A 23,549-nucleotide genomic window follows, 5' to 3' on the forward strand; every position below is an offset into this window, starting at 1 on the left:
AAATTAAGTCATTAATATATTGTTAGAAGGCACGTATATATATATATATATATATATATATATATATATATATATATAGAGAGAGAGAGAGAGAGAGAGAGAGAGAGGAGATGAAAATTTTTGAGATTCTCCAAACTCATTTCACTTATATAAAAGTAGAATCAATTTCTTTTATGTTGCCGCATGTGGTTCACAAGTTTCAAGCACCACAGTGTTGTTTTTTTTTTATAACTCGAATGAATAGAACATGTGCAAGATGTTAAAATTTATAGGATTAAAAAACCACAAAATCATATATGCAAATCAAATTGCACAAGGTTTTAAAATTTAATAGTTTTAACATTTTGATTTTCTTTATTTTTTGTTAATATATTTTTTACACTTTTTGCATCTATTTATATGTTTTGATTGCCAAAAAAACCTCAAAGACGCCTAAAAGATTGCATATGTGGTGCATTTGAAATGAGCCAATGTAAAAATTATATACATATATGTAAGAGAGAGAGAGAGAGAGAGATTGTTAATTATATATACATAGCATAGGACTTAAATAGTATTTCACTTTAGATTCATTAAATATGCATCTTACGCTTGGACCTAAGAAGCTAAGCACAGTGAAATTGACCTGGCTGCTATGGAGGCAGTTCTTATGGGTTTTATTATTTGTGGGAACTAGAAGTATACAACCTGGAACAGGGAAGGTACAGACAAAAGAATTTGAGTGTTCCTTTTAGGAATGATCAGATTAAGACTTCCATTGGAACTTGGTCAAACTCTCTCTCTCTCTCTCTCTCTCTCTCTATTGAACAAAAATTCTCTACCTAAGAATGTTAGAGGGTTGACTTTGGATCCAGCCTTTGCACATAACTGGATCTTTGGTATTTGGATTAGTTCATTTTTCAAAACATAACCTGGATTGATCGAACTAGAATATGACCAAACAGGTATATCTAGGCCCCAGCATCGGGCCTGCCCGATATTCGAAACTCGAGCCCGAGCACAATGCTCGAAACACAGAGGTCTGGCGCGGTTATAATAACAAATTATTTTTTAAATATAAAATTATTTTTTTGTATATAAAATAATAAAGTATATATTATTAATACTAATATTATTTAAAAGTTATCAGGTCAGATTGAGCCCCCGTTGGGTCCATATCGGGCCGAGTACCTGCCTGAGGCTCGATCGGACGTCCAGGTCTAAATATATCACGCAAGTGGGTTCGTTCTTGAATCCGGATCCAGTGTTGGCTTTGAAACACCAACTTTGAATGCAATTAGTGTTTAGACCTGATCTCGATTATCAGATCTAATTAAACAATTTCGCATGTGCCCACTTGCATATCATGCGTTTGATTACATTTTGCAGCAATTGTTATTAAAATGATGTGATTGTGATTATTTTGTTCATGTAGTCAATCACTATATTGATATTATGAAGTTATATATGTGAGTCGTTACCCTGCTGTTCTCTTCTGCCTCCACCTGCCATCCGACCGCCGTCCACCCATTCCGGCCGCCGCTGTCCGACTGCAGTGACCGCCGTTCGATCGTATGAGCCCTCCCAAAACACAATGTGGTTTTCACTTTAGATTCACAAAATAAGCTGCTTATGTAAAATTAGACTCAAAGAAGTGAGCACAGTCAGGGGCAGAACCAAAAATTTTTTATGATGAGAGTCGAATTAAAGTTTCTAAATTTTGATAAGGGCCGAAATATCATTTATCAAAACTTAGTAAAAATTTTTAAAATTTACATGTAATTTTTATTTTTATTAACAAAAATTAAGAAAAGCCCGTGTTAAAGTACCCCTCAAGGCTTATATTTCTTCACCCAATTGTTTGATTGCTTTCAGTATGATGAGGATAAGCTTTATAGTTACTACTACAAAGATGTTATTGTGAAATGTTGTTCATATGCTCAACAGTTCGTATTATAAAGTTTGATTTCCTACCACATGATATTGTGACCCATGTGGCAGCAAAAAGGGAGAAAACTAAAGTGAGTTGCCTTTTGCAAGCTATCAAATACTCTCAACTCTCGAGCACATTCTGCTTTTCCCTTTCTGGCTCTAAAAGGCAAAGTACATGCAATGTGCTACTGCCATATGATATGAGGTACAAAGTTTGAGGACATGATGTCACTTGGCAATTATGAAAACTTTATGTGGGTGGTCAGTGAAGGACACAGCTTGAGTGGGACCAATGTAAATTATAAGATATGATTTTGTTTTAACTGTCAGAATCTACTGAATTTGGCCCACTGCAAGGATGCCACGTCTCATTTCTTAATTGTTTAAAAAAAAATCAAGAGTTTTTCAATTGTTAAGTAGTGGCTTATTTTTAAATTTAAAAATTTTTACTTGTTTTATATAAAATTTTTTAAAAATAATATTTTTGTCCTAATCAAAATTTTAAAACTTTAATTCCACCCCTCTCATAAAAATTTTCTGGCTCTATCCAAAGATTCAGATTTCCAATATAACATAGAACCAATAAAGCTAAAAACTAATTACTGGTCATTTAGTAGGGGAAATTTTGCCACATTATTGACGTAAAATATGCTATAAATATTAAGAAATATTTCAAATAATAAAAGGAAATTGGATGTGATCTATGGGGTGGTTTAGATGGAATCATTTTTAATATGAACAAATTTCAATGTATAAATAGATTTTTTATGCAACAATGCTATAAATATGAAGAACAATTTTAAATAAAAAAAGGAAATTGGATGTGGTCGCATAGTAAAAAATAATGTCTTGGAATTTTAAAAAGTAAGGTTTTTTTCGGGTATAATACGACGAGCTTGAAAAAAAAAATTAAAAAATCTTAAAAAACTAAAAATAAAGAAAAAATAAAATAAATGAAAAACTAATGACACAAACATCACAAGATTTGTAATAAATAAAAAAAAAATAAAAAAAAAACTGTTTGACATTAAAAAAACTGAAAAAACTAAAAAAATGTGTTAAAAACGTGTTTTTTTTCGTTTTTAAGGTTTTTTTTTTAAAAAAGTACTTTTAAAGTTTTAAACAGCTAGTTCAGTTATCTCATTTTTTTTCGCGAAAAAACGCTTTTTCTCTAACTGTGTGTTTACGGAGTTAGCTTAGATGGAATCATTTCTAATGTGAACAGATTTCAATGCACAGTACAGATAATCTTTTAGCAAACGTTTAAATGAAAAAAAAAAAAAAATCTCTCCTTAAGACTGTAACGAACGGACTCTATGCTTTCACATGATTCATTTTCCCTTTCATTTCATATATTGAAGTATTGTTGGATTCCATTAACCAGTAAGCTTGAAGAAAGTAAACTGGCCTGCCGTCCAGGCGAATCGCACACCAACGCTTCCAATTCTTCATAACCTCCTCCTCCATCTCCATTGCTGAATGTGAAACAGCTTGGTTCTTAAGAGATGCAAAATCGAGAGGGAGAGGGAGAGACCAGAGAGAGTACTCTGGCTCCTGATAACCGCGTCTTCGACTTAGTCCGAGAGAAGGAAGGATAAAGGAAATAAAATGGGCATCAAAAAACCCTAGAACGTGCAGACATCCGCATAAGTGCTGCCTATTGCAACGAACACAGGAGCAATCACTGTAGTCTCTAGCCAAAAGAAGGGCAAAAAAGATCTGGGAGTGCGAGCGTTCTTCCTCGAAGAAAAGACAGCATGGGGGTGTCGGCAACAAATTTTGGGTGGAGAGGAAGCCTGCAAATTTTTTCCCCACTTCTTTAATGGCGACGATCCAACCTAGAAACTCGCCCGCCCCTTTCAGTGGCGCATGGCGTGCGCTGTATCGTTTCATCTGCGTTGGCGTCCCTCAGTCGAAGTCGGCAACATCATCTTCGGTGGCATCCTGCCCTCTGCGCCAAGAAAGCTGGTCTTCATTGGTAGAGAGGTTTTTCTCGCGTATTAATGAGCTTGAAAAAAAAAAAAAAAATACAGTAAATTTTTAGAAACTTTTAAAAACTAAAAATGAAGGATAAATAAAATAAGTGAGAAATTAATGATACAAATATCAAAAGATAAATATATTTGCAACAAATAAAAAAAAACTGTTTGGCATTAAAAAAACTGAAAAAAATGCAAAAACACGCATTAAAAACGGGTTAAAACCGTGTTTTCCTTTTGTTTTTAACGTTTCTTTTTATTTTTTTCTAGTTTTAAATTGCTATTTAATTTATTGGGTTTTCTTCGAGTTTTCTGTTTTGAAAAAAACGTGTTTTCTGTGAAAATGCAAAGAAGTAGATAGTGTTGGAGTGAAAATTATAGAACATCAACAAAATTTGGGGGACAAATTATCCCAACACACTAAAAAATAAGTGGTGTATAAGCTGCATCCTCTTGGCTAGAATTTGAACTTACATCCCACCTAGTTAAACGTCAATCGAGTTTAATAAAGCCAAAATAATGCCCTCCCTATTTTGTGGAAAGAGAGAAAAAACACTTAACCTAGAGTAAAATTAACGGAAAGGATTTATATATATATATATTGTGGTTAACATATAAACTTTTAGGCACATATATTGAAAATCATTCCTAGTGTGGAATAGTCCAGACATATCCTGAAAGTAATTAGGAAAGCTACTTTTTGAAACATCTTAGAAACAAAGCTACTTTTTGATGTTGGGAAGGTTTGTCCAAATTTTTAAGACCTGTTTTTTGCCCTTTCTAAAACTGTTAGTAATGGTACATCATAGAATATAAAAAAGCCTTAAAACAAAGTTTATTTTGAAAAACTTAATTATAAAAACCTATGCAGTTATATAACACCTAATCCATGCTTGTAAACTAACTTGAGAGACTTGAAATCTGCTAACTGTTGGATGTTGTTGGATGTTTAAAATTTTAAAAACTGTGGTTTAAAAAACATAAACCATTTTTAAAATTGCAATATGCCTTTGTTATACAATAAGTTGTCGCTAATACCCTTGTTGTACACTATTTTCTCAATAAAGTATAAATGTAAGTTAGGAAAACTTAGATACGAATTCTTCAACTTTGGAATGCACGGTTGGTAGTGTTAAATGTTATTCGGCATTTAACGTAAACAATAATATTAAAATCTAAAATTGCCACTCCCGTTATCAATACATGGAGACAAGAGCTTTTTTACTTATATGTATAGCGTTGCCCGGAACGTTACTTTCTGGTGTCTTTCCTTCCTATATATATATATATATATATATATATCTTTTCTTTCAATTTGATTGTTCAAGGACAAGTCCTGATGTCCTATTGGAGCTTGTAAACGGTAGATCCTTCTTTCACTTGTTTTTCTTTAAAAAAAAAAAAGTTATATTATTTGATATATGATTTTATGGCTTCTACTTGATTTGATTTTAGTGACAGTTTTGAAGTTTTTATTCACCAGACGATATCTAGAATTTGGGTGATTTCCACAGTCAGGATTTAGCATCCTTATATGTGTTCAAGTGAAGTAAGTATTACAATTTTGGCGCAAATTATTCTATGGCCCCATTGAACTTCCAAGGCATTTCCTTGCATATGCTTCATAACTCTCATGCATGAGAGTGAGAGAGAGAAATGAGTCAAGTGCTTTGTCAAAAGAAGCCCAATTACTACTTTAGAACCAAACATACTGTTTTATATCTCCGGAATAAAACGGGAAAATCTCAGCAAAATTTAAAAAAAATTAAAACATTTAATAAATCTTAAAAATTATAAAAGATGAAAATTAATAAAAAAGGGAAAAAACAGCAAATAACGTATATATGGGTATTATTCACGTTTTTTTATTTTTTGACATTTTTTAAAAAACATGTTTTTTCATGTTTTATACGACAGACTTGTTTTTCACGTTTTATATGTGTTTTTTTTTTACACTTTCTTCTATCTCTCTCTCTCTCTAACCTACAGCTTTTCCTTTTAGTTTACTTACATGAAATGATTCAGGCTGAGAGACTTTGTTGCTAGTCTGAGACTTTGATAGCTTTTACAAAGAGTGGGTGCCATAGAGATTTGAACCAGTGACTTATTATATGCAAACAGCTATATCTTCTAGATAGATAAGTCTCCACCTTTTAGATTTACGAATATGCTTTGGACCAAATAATAAATAAATTTAGAGCAAAGGACCAAGCGGACACTGTTGGTGCTGGAACTCCCCATGGAATGAGAAAGACATGTTGAGAGAGAGGCTTATCTAGTGGAAATCCTCATCAAACAACTCAACAACAACAATGGCACCAACGACAACAACAATATCTTGCAATAACGATAACAATGATAATATTAGTAATATTTTCTTAATAATAAGCAAGTGGAAGTGAGTAAGGGCAGAAGAAAATTATGTTAAACATGTAAAAGAGCCATACATATGTTTTCACCTTTGATTAACAAAGACGTTTGAGAAAGCGGGGCGTTACCAATGTTCCAACTTTTTCATAAAATAAAAGGAGCCTCCAAATGATTTTATTTCACTAATTCTCCTCTAATGATTCTTTTTTAGTTGTAACTTTTTATTTTATAGCCTTTCAACAATATTCAACAGTTTTGAACTCTCTCTCTCTCTCTCATATATATATATATATATATTTTATATATATATATATATATGCTGAGCTCCAGCTGGCCCAACATGCTTGCGAATACCCACAATAAAAATAATCTGGAGCTGTCCACCCGATTACTTTTATTGTGGGGATTCGAAAGCATGTTGGGCCAGCCGGAGCTCAGCTGGAAGGAGAGGTTGAGCTTGGAGATTTTACATGAAAATGATCGGGAAACAGGAAGATATAAAATTCAGGATTACTTAAAGGAGACCACAGGATATAACAATTTTGACATTTACAATAATATATATAAGTAGTTAGCTCTTCAAGAGTCTATCTTGTCGAACCTGATGAGATCAAACGGCGAATATTAAGTTATAGATATGGAAACCAAGTTGTTATTTCAAGAGTTTAAAACATTCCTCAAATGATACAGGAGGTTTTGTCTAAAGAAATTCATTTGTTTCATTCATTTGAATGACACTTTAGACTACTAAAAACAAACCACAGCTTGCATTTGATATTTGCAACTTAATTTTCCACCGTTGATCTTATTAGAATCGACGGCTCAAATAATTCACATTTGGCATATGATGATATTGTAAGTATCTGTTATCATATATATATATATATGAGAGAGAGAGAGAGAGAGAGAGAGTTCAAAACTGTTGAATATTGTTGAAGGGCTATAAAATGAAAATTTATAGCTAGAAAATAATCATTAGAGGAGAATTAGTGACGATCTAGTTCACTGACTCATAAATGTCACAAAGGGAAAATATATAACGACTTTAAGCTCCATGATTGCATGCCTCATGGGAGAAGATCAAAGCTAGGACAACTAGTCTTTCCAACAATACATGCTCGCTGATGAGGATTTCCACTAGATAAGCCTCTCTCTCAACATGTCTTTCTCATTCCATGGGGAATTCCAGCATCAACAGTGTCCGCTTGGTCCTTTGCTATCAATTTATTATTTTGTCACCTTCTTGGTCATATAGCTGTTTGTATCACTAATCAGTCTTCTTTTATTAGTTGGTCTCTCTCCTGATCACTCTCTCTCTCTCTCTTTTTCCACAAAGAAACCGGAAATGAAAGTTAGTTCATCTTTTCTTGAATAAGGAATTCCTGATTGCTTCCACTTCTTTCTTTTCTTTGCTTTAAGCTGTACAAGTTCCTCTCAGTATGTATGGAGAAGAAGAATTCCTTATTAGGATTCTTCCCAACAGCATAGCAGTAGAAAGAAAAGCTGTTCCAGTGCCTAGGAAAAAGCAGTTGCAAATTGAAACGCAGTAAATTCTAAAAAAGCAAAGTAAATGGGTTGGGTTTTGATACTAAATGTGAAAGTGGCAGTGTGTTACAGTTTAGATCTCCAATATAATATAAAGCCAATAAAGCTCAAACATGCATTACTAGTCATTTACTAAGCAAAAAGTTCGCTACATTATTTGTATATATATGTTAGAAATATAAAAAAAAACAATTTTAATTAATAAAAGAAAGTTGGATGTGATCTACTGGGTCAGTTTAGATGGAATTATTCATTTTTCCTTTGAAGTATTGTTGGATTCCCTTAATCAGGGAGAAGATGGGGTTAGGTAAACTCTCGCACAGCAACACTTTCAATTCCTTGAATTTTTTCTAGATTTGAAGCCCCAAGTCTAAAACCCCCAGAAACTGGTTTCTACATCCTCATCCATCTCGATTGTTGCTCGCCTGCTTCTTCTTCTTCTTCAGATGTGTGTATGTGTGTGTGGGTGTTTGTGCACATTGCAAGAGCACAGGATCCAAGTCTAGAGGTGCATCATTTCAAGCCATCAATGGTAAACTCTGAAGAGAAGGAATGTAAAATAGCTTGATTCTTCAAGAGATGCAAAAGCGAGAGAGAAGAGAGAGAGCAGGGAAGCGATCAGAGAGACTACCATGGCTCCTGAGAACTGCGCCTTCGTGTTAGACCAAGAGAAGGCTAAAGGGGAAAGATCAGGGGCTTCCAAAAACCCTAGAACGTGCAGACAACCGCACAATTGCTGCCCATTGAAACGAACACAGGAGCAATCACTGTAGTCTCACTCAATCACTAGAGTCTTGAGCCAAAGAAGGGGAAAAAAGATCGGGAGTGCGAGCATTCTTGCTCGACTAGTCGACAGCATGGGGCCTTGCCGTAGTGTCGGCAACAAATTTTGGGTCGAGAGGAAGACTGCAAAACTTTTTCCCACTTCTTTAATGGCGATGATCCAACGCTAGAAACTTGTCCGCCTCTTCAATGGCGCACGGCGTGCATCGTGTTCTTCCTTGGCGTCCCTCACTTGAAGTCTGGAACATGCTCTTCGGGTTCCTGCCCTTTGCGCCAACTCAACGGTAGAGGCCTCATTCCCTGCCATAGAAGATTGCCCTTTCTCGTAATGCTCTTTGCCTCTGAAGCCTCCTTTCTCCCTCTCACTCCCCTTACCCATCCTCCTTTCCCAGAGAGAGAGAGAGAGAGAGAGAGAGGGACGGGTGAGATATCAGAGACGGGCGAAATGAGAGCAGCGCAAATTTTCACAAGGTAGGAAGAGAAAGGAAAGACGGTTGAGATTCGATAGACGGGCGAGATGAGAGGGGAGGGCATCCGAGAGGCCGGGCATCCGGGCAGTTTTAAACCTTGTTTAAAACCGTTAACATTTATTTTCCTTATGCTCAAAACCCTCTACCGGCATGTGTTAAAGCAGTGGCCGAGTTAAAAACAAATTTTCTACCGTGTACTGTTATAAAAATTAAGAAGCACAATATATATAAATAAGTAAATAATTACAAAAAATCTATGTAAAAATAAATAATCTTTTTTTCTGGCATGAGCTGTGCCTAAACGTAGCTCCGCGTCTAGTTAAAGAGTTTTCAATAAAGCCAGTTCCTAAACGAACCTTCAGCAACACATTAAAAGTTTATAAGTATGATGTTTATATATATATATATATATATATATATATATATATATATATATATATATATATATATATATATATATATAAAAGGTCTTATCAAACTTTGATGTCATAAAAACCATTCAAGTAAAAAAATGACTAATTTAATATATGTTTATCATCAAATCAAGGTCGTACAAAAAAAATATTTTTATAATTAATTTTAATAGGTGTGGTTTTTGTCTTTTGTTTAAGTAGTCTTATATATATATATATATATATGTCAAACAGATACACTTCGAACAAAGAAGGGATGCTACACTACTTTACACCAAGAGATAAGGATTAACATAATATGTGATAAGATCGGAAGGGCTTTTTCCCTAGCTAAGTAGGTTGCTCTTGCCACAAATTTGGGTCAGCAAGGCACCGGCCAGTACATAACAAAATGAAACATTTGTTGGCCATGTGCAATTGTCCAAGTTTGACGCGAGAAAAAAAGAACACATTGTGCACATGATTTTGCCATCAGATCGCAACTCTGCATCCTGTTTATCTACTTCCAACAACAGTACAGCACTTTATCCGCTCGCTGCCATCGCCGTCGCTATGTGATCCTCTGCTCACATCAACTGGGGTCCATGACTTCCCCATATTTCTCAAAGTGGTGACTTGATACGTAAGTTTTCCCTAGTTCCCTTTCAAATTATTGGTTTGTGATTAGGAATGTCAAAGGGATCGAATTAGATAGGTCATTTTTGGATATTCATATATTCGAATTCATATATTCGGATTCAAATACAATGAAATAAAAGTTATATCTTAATCCAAATCTGATTTCACAATCCGAATCCAATTTTTATATTAATATGTGAATCTGAATCTAAATTTTGAACTGAATTTTACCCATTTTTAAAATGTAACAGGATTAAATATAAGATATTTGTTTAAAAAACAATTCCGATATGAATCTATATTTGAATCTAATTGGATATTTATGTATATCTGATCTAAATTGGATATATTGACATCCCTACTTGCCATAGTTTTGGATATGTTTTTAGATTTGGGTGTCATTGCTAGACCCAAAATACTCAAATGGAGTCGTCTTGAGCTTGGATTTTACACCATACCCCTTTAGGTAGAAGGTCTGCTTTCAATGTCTAGGAGTACTGTTCTCACCACACTTCAACTTGAAGTCTCAAGTGGGTAGAGCTGATGCCACCAAGATTTGAAATGAAAACCGGCCACTTACCAACACCCACTTAGCCATTGCCCCAACTCCTCACATATTGTTTCGGCTTTATTTCTAAATTCTTTTGGAGCTCAAGGAATTTCAGATGTGAATCATGTGATACATGCAACTGGTTTTTCTTATTTGATTATTGGATAGAAACCGATCATGTCAGGTCAATCTCAGTGCATTTATGGCTCTTGGTTGCTACTGGAAATGGCAGTTAGCGCCTCAATTAATTGTTTTGATCAAGATCCGAACAAGTGTGAGCCATATCCTTTGGATGGCAGCCACGCTTTTGTTTTTTCCCTTTGCCACTTTGCCAAATCTATTATTGCAGTCTTCTTGATTATGAGAACGTTTCAAATCCAGGACTTTTCTTTGATTTGCAAAGTAAAACATTGTTTTGTTTAAATGTTTTGAGTTGAATCTTTCGTCGACAACGCTTGATAAGAAGAACATTGTATTCTTAAAACACATAGTTGGTATCTTTACAAGTCTAAATGGTGTCGTGCTGGTCTAAAATTTGAGAATTTCACATGGCTTGACTCGAGACATTAGAGGCGAGCTCGAGCTTGAGTATTTTTAGTCGAGTCGAGCTTGAGCTGACCAAGCTCGGGCTTGACTCGGCTCGTGTGCAGCTCTATCCATGACTGCTCTAACACTGAAATGCAACTAAGTTCATGAACTCAAATACCCCAAACTCAAGCATATGAAGAGTTTTTCTAAGCAACAAAAATGTGGCTTGTCTTACTGGCTTAAATTTTTTTATGATTTTTTTTTCTTTCCTAATAATAATAGTATTATTATTATTATTATTATTATTAATTCATTGAGTCAAGGTGTTGCCTTATCAACGATGCAGGACACCTCGACGTGGAAGCCCATTGTACCTTATCTTTCGTATAATTTAATTATTATATGGTTTAGATGTCGCTTTTAATAAGATCAGACCATGGCCCGATGCATTTATTTGGAACACGGCAGCTTCCGTTATTATGATAAGGAACCCAACTTTACTTTATCATTGTCGAATGGGGATAAAGATTACTGATGGATAATGAAAAACCCAAACTCGCAATGAACTGTTCCCTATTCCCCGGAAGCTCAATTTTTCAATTTTCACTTTTTTGGATGCTTCTTATTTCTTTACTTACCTTAAGAGTATATTTTGAGTATACTTCTACAATACTTCAATTTGTTTTTGGCATTTTCTTATTAGTAGCCTTTCGGTTCTACTCTTCATTCGTCTTTTTTTTCTTTTCTGCCCTTCTTTCTGTCTGGCGGTTTCTTAGGGTCGTGTCTGGAAGTTGTAGCTCATTTCAGCTTAGTGGCGCATTTGAGAAGAGCGCAACAATAGGGTCTTTAGGAGCGCCTTCTTTTCGTCGGAGTCTGTAGCTCGTCTTGTACAGGGAGATGTTCATTTTGCCATTCGACTACGACGTCGTCCTTCGTCTGCGACTGGATGATTGCGCCGCTCCGTCTTCTCATTCTCTTTCCACCCCTCTTATTATGTTTTACTGTACATTATATTGTATATTTTATCTTTTTGCTTATGTTTTGCGGCTGTTATTGTATTAGGGGGTTTCTTGTCCTCAAATTTTGGTATAAATTCTCATTTTATCGGCTACAATACTTCAATTTGCATATGAGTATTTCCTTTTGTAGTATAGAAAATTAACGCCTCAAAAATGTAAAGCATAAACTTACCACCTATCAATTTGTAGTATAGAAAATTAACGCCTCAAAAATGTAAAGCATAAACTTACCACCTATCAACCTCCTCCACCTCTGTTGCCAACCCAAGATTGCCTTTGAAATTTTGAAAGATTCCAAAGTATATGTATAAAATTTAAAGATTATACTTCAACGTAGGTAAAAAAGTTGAAAAATTCTTTTTTGGTTCTTGTTAAAATTTTGAAACCAATATTGCGAGAACCAATGCAGACCAGTTCAATTCAATGGCTGATTCAACGAAGCTACATGTGAGCTTTTCAATATTTTTTACATTTTTGTATTTTAAAAATGTTTAAAATATTATGAAAATAGCTAAAGTTGACACATGAAACCCTCGAGAAATTTGAACCCGCTGATTAAGGCCAATACTTGCAACGTTGCCCTCAAATTAGTGATATACTGAACTTTTTTAATTAGGCCATTTGATGCTTAAGTGGCTGAACAGTGTGGTCAAGCATCCTCATCCCCAAGGTACTAAACTTGATTTCAATATCGCAATGTGACACTTTCATTATGCTAGTCTTCTTCTTCTTTAACAAAGCGAGTTGATGTTATTCACACCTAACCCTAGGCATCGGGCCGGTACGATTAATTAAAAAATAATATTTTAAATATAAAATAGTATATAAATATAATTAATCGTAATAAAATATTATATATGTATAATAATAAAATAAATATAAAATAACATTATCATGTCCAATCGGGCCAGCTCGATAAGGAATTGGGCCAGCCCAGCGCCCCTTTTTCCAAGCCTGGGCCCAAGTGGGGCCTCGCCTGGTTCCAGCCTTATTCACATCTACCCATCCATTGCTCCAATCCCTTTGGAAATTATACATGTTTTTTTTTTTTTTTTTGTGAGTCATCAAAGCGAAAAGTTATCCTGGTTAGAGTAAAAAAGACGATTTATTTGACTCTAAAATATTATAATTCGGCTTTTAATAATGCGAGTCGCTGGCTTTTTAATAATGCGAGTCGCTGGCTTAAGAGGTTAGGCTTAAGACTTTCCAGTTGAAGAAAGTCAAGAATTCAATACCCTTGATAAGCCTCCTGTGGCATAATTTGGTCGAGATTCTGCATAACCACAACTTAACTATTCGAAGAGAAACTTCTATAGATCTTGAATTGTTAATACGAGTTTATTTAATGCTAAAGAAAAAATTGGTCCTATTGGTGAAAAGTTTGTCTCGAGTAAACCTTGGAGTAAGGATGCATATGTTATATGTATAATCATTTTACGGCATAAGACTTAAGCTTAATATTATATAGTTACTATATATAATTGATGTACATTGATAGGTTGATGTTTAAAGACGGTCTCAGACTTTCACTTTTTTTTATAAATGTCACAAATCTTTATTTCTATCTTACATTAGAAACTCCGACGGTTGGTAGTGTATTGGGCGGCAATGTGATCTGACTTCTCCAATATACGGTTGGTAATGTATTGGGTGTATGCTGATTCAGCCTAGTATCAGTCGATTTTTAATGGAGCCAGTATCAGTGACCTCATGATATGCATACCATTGTTATAAAACTGGCAATTCAATGAACTCGGCTGACTAAGTGATTCTAATAAAAATATATAAACACAATTCAAATATTCAAAAATTAAAATATTGTAAAAAATAGTTAAATGCTGACATACGAATCGGCCGATTCAAGCCGATTTAAGTCGCCTCACGATGACATGAAGTATAGGCAACATGTCGTCTCAATTGGGCATAGAGTAGTTGTTCGAACTAGTGATAACATGTCGTCAATTCAATTCAATTGAGCATAGAGTAGTTGTTCGAACTAGTGATAACATGTCGTCAATTCAATTATATGGGTGCTATGCTCTTGTGCCGCATAGGTAAGGTTCAGTGACAAGTTGATGAAACATTATCTCATCACTCGGCACTGATGCAACCTTGGACTCGGGAGGCAAGGGGATAGGGAAGGGGCTCGAGCTCACTTTTCCATATAGTGGGCCGTAATCGAGCTCACTTCTCCATATAGTGGGCCTAATCTTCTCGCTCACCTAAAATAATATAGATAAACTCACTTTTGCTAAACAAAATCTTTTTTTTTTTAATATAATGGGTCCTATTCTTCCTGCTCATCCAAAATATAAACAACTCTTAATAAGAGGGATATTGGCAAGTCAAAATATAAAATATTAGGAAGCTTGACTTGGCTGGGCCATCTCATAATTTTGATGGAGAAAGATACTGATCGAGATCTTAAGTGGTTCACCAACGCCACTGAGACAAGTGGCTGGATTAAGAAAGGATGATTCCCTAAACGTTGACAGGAAAAGGCCTCCTATCGAGAAACTTTTTCGAAGAAAGAGCAGAAAGGATCACGGCGTATGCGCAAATTTGAGTCTGTAATAATAGAAAGATGAAGACTTTCTTACGCAGCGGGAAGTAATCTTCTCCACGGCTGCGTTTGATGACATCGGATTTAGGATCCCACGTGATGCAATATCTATGCAAATTTGAAAGCTGCAGATTTCATATCAGCTCTTTGAATTCACGATTTTGCAATTATTTTTTCTCTCTTCTGAGAATAAGAATAAGATTATATGGTTTTTTTTTTACTATTAAAGATAGATACCCAATACTGGGCTCGAGTCGAACCAGGGCTCGGCCTAGAAGAAAGGGCACTGGCTGGCCCGGGTGGGCCAGATAAGCTCGAGTTGGCTTGATATATTTTTTAAATATTTATTATATATATATAATTATAATATTTTATTACAATTACTTATATTTAAATATGACTTTATATAAAAATATATTTTTTTATTTAATTGAACCGAGCTCGACTAATTATGAAGCTGGGCTTAGGCCCGGATTTCACAATAAAGAAATTACACAATAAAAAAATTGAATTTTTTACTCCTAACGCGTGTTTGGACGTGGGCAGAAAAAGTAATGCCACAGAATTTTTTGAGACTTGTCCGAAGGATGATGGCCTGCGTCCTCTCCTTTAAAACGTGTGAGTGAGGACTTTTAAATTGTTTATACTTTGTATTAACGAACGACATTTGAAAACAAAAGATTTTATATAATTAAAGTATATTTTTTGTAGTACATATTTCAAAATATACCACGTTTTTGTTGCAAGAAATATGATGCCATTATGTACAAGACTTTATTATTAGATTAAGAATCATATTTATTAAATATTATGGAAAAAAATATGGTATTCTTTAAATGTGCACAGTAAGAACATGTGTTTTAGGAGACTGATTTTCGTAGATTCTATTATTTTGAACCGTAAAAAGTGACCGGACATTGCTTTGGATACAAAGATAAATTCATTCAGGTCGCAACATAATTCTCCGCTTTTCACCATGGGGTGAGGTTAATAACATGTATTTTAAAAGCACAATATATTCTTCTCATCAAATGCCTTTTCAAAGTATCATCTTTTTTCTTTTCTTATGTCAAAAAAACTTTTTTAACAAGAAAACCTTGAGAACTATTGGGTCTTACACGGGCAACAACAATGGAAAATTCAGGCAATAATATAAGAGGCACATAAACAATATAAAAAAGATTTTACAAATGAGGCACATAAATAATATACAAAACACAAGAAGCGCATAAATAATAAAGAAAACGCAACTGGGGTGTCGAAGAATTCATTTAACTACTTCTACTTTTCATGCATACATTATTTCAAGCAACTAGATGAAAAACATTCTAATATAAGTGTGATTTTATTTCTTTTTTGAAATTTAGCCATGCTTTTGTGAAATGTTCCCCAAGAAATGGATGACCTTTAGGTGATGTGGAAGGCGTTGCTGTCATGGGCTTGAAACCGTGCCCTTCCTTCCCGTGGGCAGCTTAATGAGTCCTATTGAGTGTGGAAGTCTCCACATTAATTTCTAGACTGATGATGACAAATGCAATCAATAAGGTCCGGTTAACTAGAAACTCCTTAAAAATAGGGCAGATTCATGTCATATGTTATATGTTTTATGAAATTAATTTAATTTTCTAAATAGATTTGTTAATTTTTTAAACAGATTTATGAAACAGTAACAAAATAATATTGTCAGTGAGAAGCCTCACTATTGCATTGCAATGCACCTTTTATGAAACAGTAACAAGATAATATTGTCAGTGAGCAGAAGCCTCCTGACTATTGCATTGCAATGCACCTTTTGTGATAGTTTTTAACGTTATAAACTAAAAAAAATACAACAAGCTAAAAAGATAGCTGGTTCATTTTAATATATATATATATATATCAATGTATATAGTGAACAGAGGCAGTTGCTAGGTTATTAAGTTTTAAAAATTTATTGTTAAACAGATGATAAAATTATCATTAAAACCATATTAAACTATCATTACATCACAAACCGGTGCTAGCGTTATTGTGCGGTCTGTCTTTTAATTTAACAGCGTATTTTTAAATTTTAGTCATTTAGCAAAAAAAAAAAAAGAATTATATATATGAAAAAAGAAAAAGAGAGAAGAGAAATCAGGCGAGAGTCTTGCGGACGGAAGATTACCGCCGAGGACGGATCTCAGCAAAATTAAAGCGAACTGAAAAGCGTTATGAGATATTTTTCTCTTTCCCCCGGGAATTCCGTGTGGGCCCCATTTGGAAGAACTCTATGTATCTGTCATAAATATCTTTGGGCAGTCAGGACCCCTCCGTTCGGCCCCATGGTCCGGCCGGCAGCCACGTCCTCCCACTCTCGCCTTGTCTTTCTCTTTCAAATAATTTATTAAATTAATTAAAAAACACTAAACTTTTCTTCTTGAAGAAAGCACAGAGAAAAGTGGCCGCTGCCATTTGATTTCTTCCCTCTCTCTCTCTTTCCATGAGGAGGAACTCGGATCCCAGGGAGGTAATGCGTTAGGGTTAGGGCGTAGAGCTTCCCCCTTTCGGAAAGCAGGCGGGAGCCGTCCGTTAGGTGCTTCTCAGCCGCCGGATTCTTTTCCAGAAACGGAAATTCCGGCAGATATGCGATTTTCTTTTGGACGAATATAGATTTCTTTTCGTTGTTTAGACCTGTCGCAACACATTCTTCGCTTAGAGACACCTTCTCTGGAAATGGCGGGTCCTACTTCGATGATTGTGGCTTCTTCTTCTTCTTGGTCGTCGTTTTCTTCTTCTTCTTTTTGTTTTTGGTCGTCTTCTTCTGATGATGGTTTCTGGTCGGTTGGAGGATGATGATCCGGTGCTAGGGTTTGGTGCTCGTTGTTTTGGGGTAATTGGACTGGGTTGGTTGTGTAGTCTTCTTCATTTTCTTTCGATCGCGAAATGGAAAAAACTAAGGCGGTCTGTGACCACTGCAACCATAACGGGGCCGTCGTCTTCTGCCGCGCCGACTCCGCGAAGCTCTGCCTGCCCTGCGATCGGCAAGTCCACTTGGCGAACGCGTTGGCGAGAAAGCACTCGAGGTCGCAGCTCTGCGATAACTGCAGTTCGCAGCCGGCGTCCATGAGATGCGCTACGGACGGCTTGGTTCTCTGCCAGGACTGTGATTGGGATGCTCACGGGAGCTGCCCGGCGTCTGTTCAGCATGTCCGGCAGCCGGTGGAGGGCTTCTCGGACTGCCCGTCGGCCGGGGATCTTGCTTCCGGTTTGGGGTTCGATCTCTCGGAAAAGTCCCTCATGTCCCTCTTAGAGGCTTCCCCCGTTGGACAGGGAGATGTTGATTGGTTCCGCGCCAATTTGGTTGGGAACGCTGATAATCTGTTCGATTTCCTTGGTCTGCAGGATCTGGTCGTCCCTTCCGGCGAATTAGGTTCGCTTCCGAAGGTATTGGTTCTCTTGTTTGGATTCATTTAAATGATTAATATGAACTTTTGTGTTCTCTTCAGGGAATTGGATTTACTACTATGGGTGCTACATTACAATTGGCCGTAAAACTATTTCACTAGCATGAATTCTAGTGTTATGGGCAAATCAGAATATGACTTGCTACTGCTGAGCTTCTCTCTTTATCAGAAAAAGTGTAGTTGTATTGAGTGTCTTTTTTTGTCTTTTTGTTTGTGGGTTTAGGATCAGAATCTCAGCTGCGGGAAGCGGAAACAACTGATGTTTTGCCAACTTGTCGAACTGCTCAAGAGTGAGATGGTGGAAAAAGATTGTGAATCTTTCGTAGATTTGGGGCAGTCAGCACTTGGTGAGAGTGCCCCAACAGGAAATTTTCAGGTGCCAGATTCTCGCTACGCGCACATGGAAGAGTACTTGGTTGATGCGGATCAGCAGGCGCCTTATATGGCTGCAACGATGTTGCCTGCTGAAGGTCGTGACTTCGGAACAGAAATTCTTTGGGATGGTGGTCCTTCAGATCAATCTAATCAGGTTTGTTTCTCATTTCCTATGTGTTTCCTCTTGATCACACGTCTGAGAAAGTCGAGCCCTACTCATGCAAACTGTTCCTGAAGATTCTGATGATCATATTTTCTTATACTTCTAGCTCTGTTTCTCTAATGGTGCGACGTTATGTAGTTTAATGACGAATTTCTGCTGAGCAATTCTTCATTTTTCTAGTTGATTTATAATTTGCTGTCGTTGATACAAATTGAAAAATCACCGGTTACTGTGATCAATTGAGGCGGATGTCTTGAATTTTGATGTCAGAAATGGATAGCGTTCTTGAAATTGTATTAGAAAGGATGAAACTGAGTATTGTTCCACTGAATTTAAACTCTATGAATTTTAGCTTTCTTGATACCACCGGTTGTGGATCGTGACACCTAATACTTCATATATTTTCAACCGGATTGTAATTAATGGTTGTGGGGAGTATACGGTATACCAAGTTTCCTCTAGGAGATTTGCCTTTGCAAGCCTGCTGGCGGTGGTGATAGGTGTTTCGAGGATAGGATGATTCGCAGGGAGTTTGGTAAATCAGGACCGGTGGTGACTATGCAACCACTGGGCGGGGTACTTTATTGCTGAAAGGGATGGTAAAAGGAAAGTCCCCTCTTTACTCTATGTCTTCTGTGGCTGCTTCTCCTGATTGCTGTTCATCCGTGACCTCCATCTGTATATGGTACCTCTATGTTATTACAGTTGTTGAACGGTAGAATATGTCAGATTTTATTCAGGATTTATTATTTTCATGAAGGATGCATGAGCAGGCCATATCTTTCTTCCCTTGTGATAAGATTCATCTGGTTTCGCTTCTATAAACTTGCAGGTTCATATTTGGGGTGTCCAGAATAGTAGATGCAGGGATCATGGGCAGTGCGAAACAACAGAAACCGGATATGGTCCTCATGAACCGAATTTGAGGATCAAGAACTTTGATGAACCAGTGACAGAAACATCTGCTACATCAAATTTCCTGGATGACATGTGTAGCTTAAATTTTCGTTCTATAGACGATGTTTTCTCCTCTGATATTCAACAGGTACCTTTGGAAAATTTGCTTTGCTGTTTCAACCTCCTCATTGAATACTCGATTCATTATGAATTCATAGTGGTCTTCTTATCTTCTTTTCCTGTTAGTGGGAAAAACTATCCCACTATAGTTAGAGCCTTGCAAGTTGCAAGACTTTTGCTTTTATTTCAAGTAAAGATAATTTGACAAGTCTCTTTGTACTTTGTAGGTAATACTTATAGTTGAATTCTCGTTGTTTTCTTTTTGTTCCTCCTTCCCTTTTAGTAACTTATCCTATGATTGTTGAAACTAGTAGCTGATAAAAGTGAAAAGGCGCAACCTGGCATAATTCTATATCTTTATATGTAGTTCGACGTTGTCCCTGAACCTTGCAGATCTCTTGCAGTGTCGTTTTTGGAGAGGAGTAAAAGGAAGCTTCAGTGGACAATGAATTGTCCCTATTTTTAATTGGAATGCTCCTTTGATTTGCTCTCACTATCTATGATGGGTCTTGAACTCCTTTTTCGCATTCGGGATGTTAGAATGCTAGGGCATGGTTCCATGGAAATGACATTTGCTTGGAAGATAAAACGTATATAACACTCGTTGTGATCCATAAATGATGAGCTATTTGGTATATAATAAACTCTAGGAAACATGAACTTTCGTTCTTCATGCACCATAGCTAGAAATGTTTTCATTAGCAAATGTTATGTACAAGGTATTCAAACCGACATCCTAGGGCGGCAGGTTTCATTTAGGGTCCTTACAATGTTAGGCTTTTGGAGGGAGTAGCTTAAACCCTGATACGAGAAACTGTGGGCTGCACGTTTTATTCTTTTAATGTCCTAAACTGGTAATGGTAGCTGTTCTCTAACTCATATTTGATTGTGCATTCTTATTTATAAACTCCAGCAGGCGAATCTGATTGGCTTTGGCATGGAATGGCAACCTCCAGCAAATGGCAAACAGAATCGGCAACAGTCTGAGAGTTGCCTTCGACCTTGTATAGGATCTTCTGATACCACTTTTACCCAAGCAAGTCCAAGCCGTAATATTTCCAAAGAAGGCTGCGCTGAGCAGGCCATCATTGGCGGTGGTGGATTCTTGAAAACAATGTCTAAAGTTGACATGGAGCAATTGGCTCAGAATAGGGGTAACGCCATGTTACGTTACAAGGAAAAGAAAAAGACAAGAAGGCATTCTCTCTCTCTCTCTCCCTCTCTCTCTCTCTCTCTGTCTGTGCTTCAAGTGCAGATTCTTTCTTTTTGTATACGCTTCCTGTTGACTAACTGGTAACTGGAATTGGTTGACTTGGACAGATATGAAAAGCACATTAGATATGAATCACGGAAGGCAAGGGCAGATACACGTAAACGTGTAAGGGGGCGTTTCGTGAAGGCAAATGAGGTCATGGATGCCTTTCAGAGGGGCCTTTGAATCTGGTTTGTGCCTAGTGGTGCTTTTCAGGGAGCCTTTGAAGCTGGCCGTGCGGCTTAATTTTGTGCCTTTGGAGGCCTGTCATTGACTACTGGTGCGGACGTTTTTGGGGTAGCCCATCTTTGATAGCTTCCTGAATCTCTTCTCCCAGTTCTTCCCTAGCTTGAAAGAGGAACCAGGTAGCAAATAAGTGCTTTTCCTGAATCTTAGAGAGCAGTTATTCATGCTTATCTTCCCAGGTCCTGTTGTTATGCTTTCTGTTGTATAGTGGCCTGAAAGCAACAAAGGAATAAACTCTCTTTTGTAGTCTTACAGCTTGTCATAGAGTTTGAAGTTTCGTCGAGTGTGAATTAAAGGGTTTGCTGTAATGGGTCAGCGGCGTGTCTGTGAAATGAACGGTATGATTTTCATTTTTGTTTCCTTGACGAAGACTCCAAGCCGCGCGCGAGAGAGAGAGTGTCTTGCTTCATGAACTAGTGGTGTTTGATTGCACCGACAAATGCACTTTAAAGTGCACTGCGTGACACATAAGGTAATCATGTATAGAATAAATGGTCACTTTGTATTTCCAAGAAAAGGGGTGAAATGTTCTGCTTTCTCTCATGTTACAATCTTTTTTACTCCCATGAAGCAATAAATGGTAATAACAGTAGCATAAGGGCAGAGAACATGATTCATTGGTTAACGATGAGAACTTTTCTGCCAACTTGTTTACCTCCAATAAAAGGGGTTATAAGGGAAAATACAACCTGAACAGGCTAGAGTTGTCCCCTTCCATTAAAGCAAAAAAAATCAAAGAACCATCAAATAAAGAATACAAAGGTGCAATCACAAGCCAAATCAGGCCCCAACATCTCCGTCCAGCAACAGAAGGCACATATTCAAAGAAACGTTTTCATAACACAGGATAAAAGAACCTCTAAATCTCCTTCAAAGAGCAGTAGACGTGTCTTCACTGCCCCAGTTTGTGTCCAAAAGGTAATTCCGAAACCATCTGTACCAATCAATATTTGTTATTCGATCTCAGCCTTACAGCCATCACTCTAGCAGGGATTTCATTTAGAAGAAGTTGCAACTGCTGAATCTCCAATTATTTATCTCGACCGTCTCCCATCTGCCAGCTTGAAGCTACAAACAAGAGATCCTTCAAACCGAAGAGCATCGACCGCCATATATTTCTTCCTTGTCCATCGCATATCCAAGATCACAACCAGAAAGGAGAGAAGACCTTGGTCTTCAGCCACAGCTGTATTGCTCTGCAACCATCTGCCGTCCATTCTTGTTTTAAGAACGTTCCTGCGCCGGAAAGCCAACCTTGCCTCTCGGCAGTCACCGGTTTAAAAGATTGATCATCATCCATTCCTAAATTCCGGAAGTTCCACATACACCAAAATAGCAATTCAGAGCAGCAGGCCTTCGCAGGACAGCAATATACATCAAACCAGGAAGTAAAATATTCCCAAATATTTGCGGAGAAGGAGCGATTGAATAAAAGATGACTTTGATCTTTAGTTGCCAGATGTGACCTACTTGCTCTTCTTTTTTTTTTTAGTCAACTTGATCACAAGAACACAAATGCTTATTCTTTTAAAAAATAACGTCTTGGAGTTTTAAAATGGCAGAGTTTTTCTCTGTGAGCTTGAAAAAAATACAGCAATTTTTTAAAAATTTTAAAAAACTAAAAGTAAAAAAAAAAGTGAAAAACTAATAACACAAACATCAAAAGTAATTACATTTGCAACAAGTAAAAAATAGAAAATGAAAAAGAACTGTTTGGTGTTAAAAAAAACAAAAAAAAAACTTTTTTTTAAAGTTTTAAATGTCCATTTAATTTATCACATTTTTTTCGAAAAAAAAACGTATTTTCTATAACAATGATACAAACAATAGGATGGTGGACTTAGAAATTTTTGACCAAGAGGCATTAGTGGTCGGAAAGCTCAAAGGCAAAGGTCTGAACCTTCATTTACATTTCTGTCGAAATGAAGTGAAGGGGCATCGCCGGGTTTGAGATTCTTATTTAGGAGCAGATTCAGGTTCAAATGGGTGCACCTCATATGGTTGGATTAGGATTTGGATACCATATGGCTGATTTTGAGAACTTTCGTTATAGCGCATAAATGAGCCAAAGTTTCTAGGAATTTGTTGTAGAAAAATTGTGCTCTATTGACAAATATGAAAGCAATATATGAAAAGAAAAGTAGACATAGTGAGAGTCAAAGTGTGCGAATGGATTGGGTGTTTACATGGCTCAAGCTCTGCTCTGATCCAAACTAGCTAATCTGTAATTGAAGCTGGGCAAGATCCAGGCCTGTAGCTGTTATGATATTCCAAGACTCGGATCCAGATAGCTATTTTTTGGAATTTATATCGATGAAAAGG

The 23,549-nt window shown here is 36.5% G+C and overlaps 1 protein-coding gene and 1 long non-coding RNA gene across 3 annotated transcripts; one reads left to right on the top strand and one right to left on the bottom strand.

The window, feature by feature from the left end:
• Positions 1–3,264: 3,264 nt before the first annotated feature.
• LOC116257782 (uncharacterized) lies at positions 3,265–9,100 on the bottom strand. Its single transcript, XR_004173470.2, has 2 exons — positions 8,437–9,100; positions 3,265–3,919 (listed from the first exon to the last, which is right to left on the bottom strand). It is a non-coding gene; the product is annotated as an uncharacterized LOC116257782 (long non-coding RNA).
• Positions 9,101–17,160: 8,060 nt separating this feature from the next.
• LOC116257857 (zinc finger protein CONSTANS-LIKE 15-like) lies at positions 17,161–21,577 on the top strand. 2 transcript variants are annotated; one of them, XM_031634858.2, is made up of 5 exons: positions 17,161–18,154; positions 18,398–18,703; positions 19,545–19,757; positions 20,646–20,926; positions 21,050–21,577. In XM_031634858.2, the coding sequence occupies exons 1-5, from the start codon at positions 17,654–17,656 to the stop codon at positions 21,165–21,167; spliced, it is 1,419 nt and encodes a 472-aa protein (XP_031490718.1). In that variant the 5' UTR covers positions 17,161–17,653; the 3' UTR covers positions 21,168–21,577. The 2 variants fall into 2 exon arrangements, with proteins under 2 accessions (XP_031490718.1, XP_031490717.1); XM_031634857.2 differs by having other exon boundaries at positions 17,162–18,154; positions 20,643–20,926.
• The last annotated feature ends 1,972 nt before the right edge of the window (positions 21,578–23,549 follow it).

Source organism: Nymphaea colorata, chromosome 7, assembly GCF_008831285.2.
Source record: "Nymphaea colorata isolate Beijing-Zhang1983 chromosome 7, ASM883128v2, whole genome shotgun sequence".
Classification (NCBI taxonomy): Eukaryota; Viridiplantae; Streptophyta; class Magnoliopsida; order Nymphaeales; family Nymphaeaceae; genus Nymphaea; species Nymphaea colorata.

Bases quoted from the DNA above. Each gene is read 5' to 3' on its own strand.
- LOC116257857 (XM_031634857.2), top strand. From the start codon at position 17,654: ATGGAAAAAACTAAGGCGGTCTGTGACCACTGCAACCATAACGGGGCC. The intron at 19,758-20,642 runs GTACCTTTGGAA...TATAAACTCCAG, and splicing joins TCTCCTCTGATATTCAACAG to CAGGCGAATCTGATTGGCTT. The intron at 20,927-21,049 runs GCATTCTCTCTC...TGACTTGGACAG, and splicing joins GAAAAGAAAAAGACAAGAAG to ATATGAAAAGCACATTAGAT.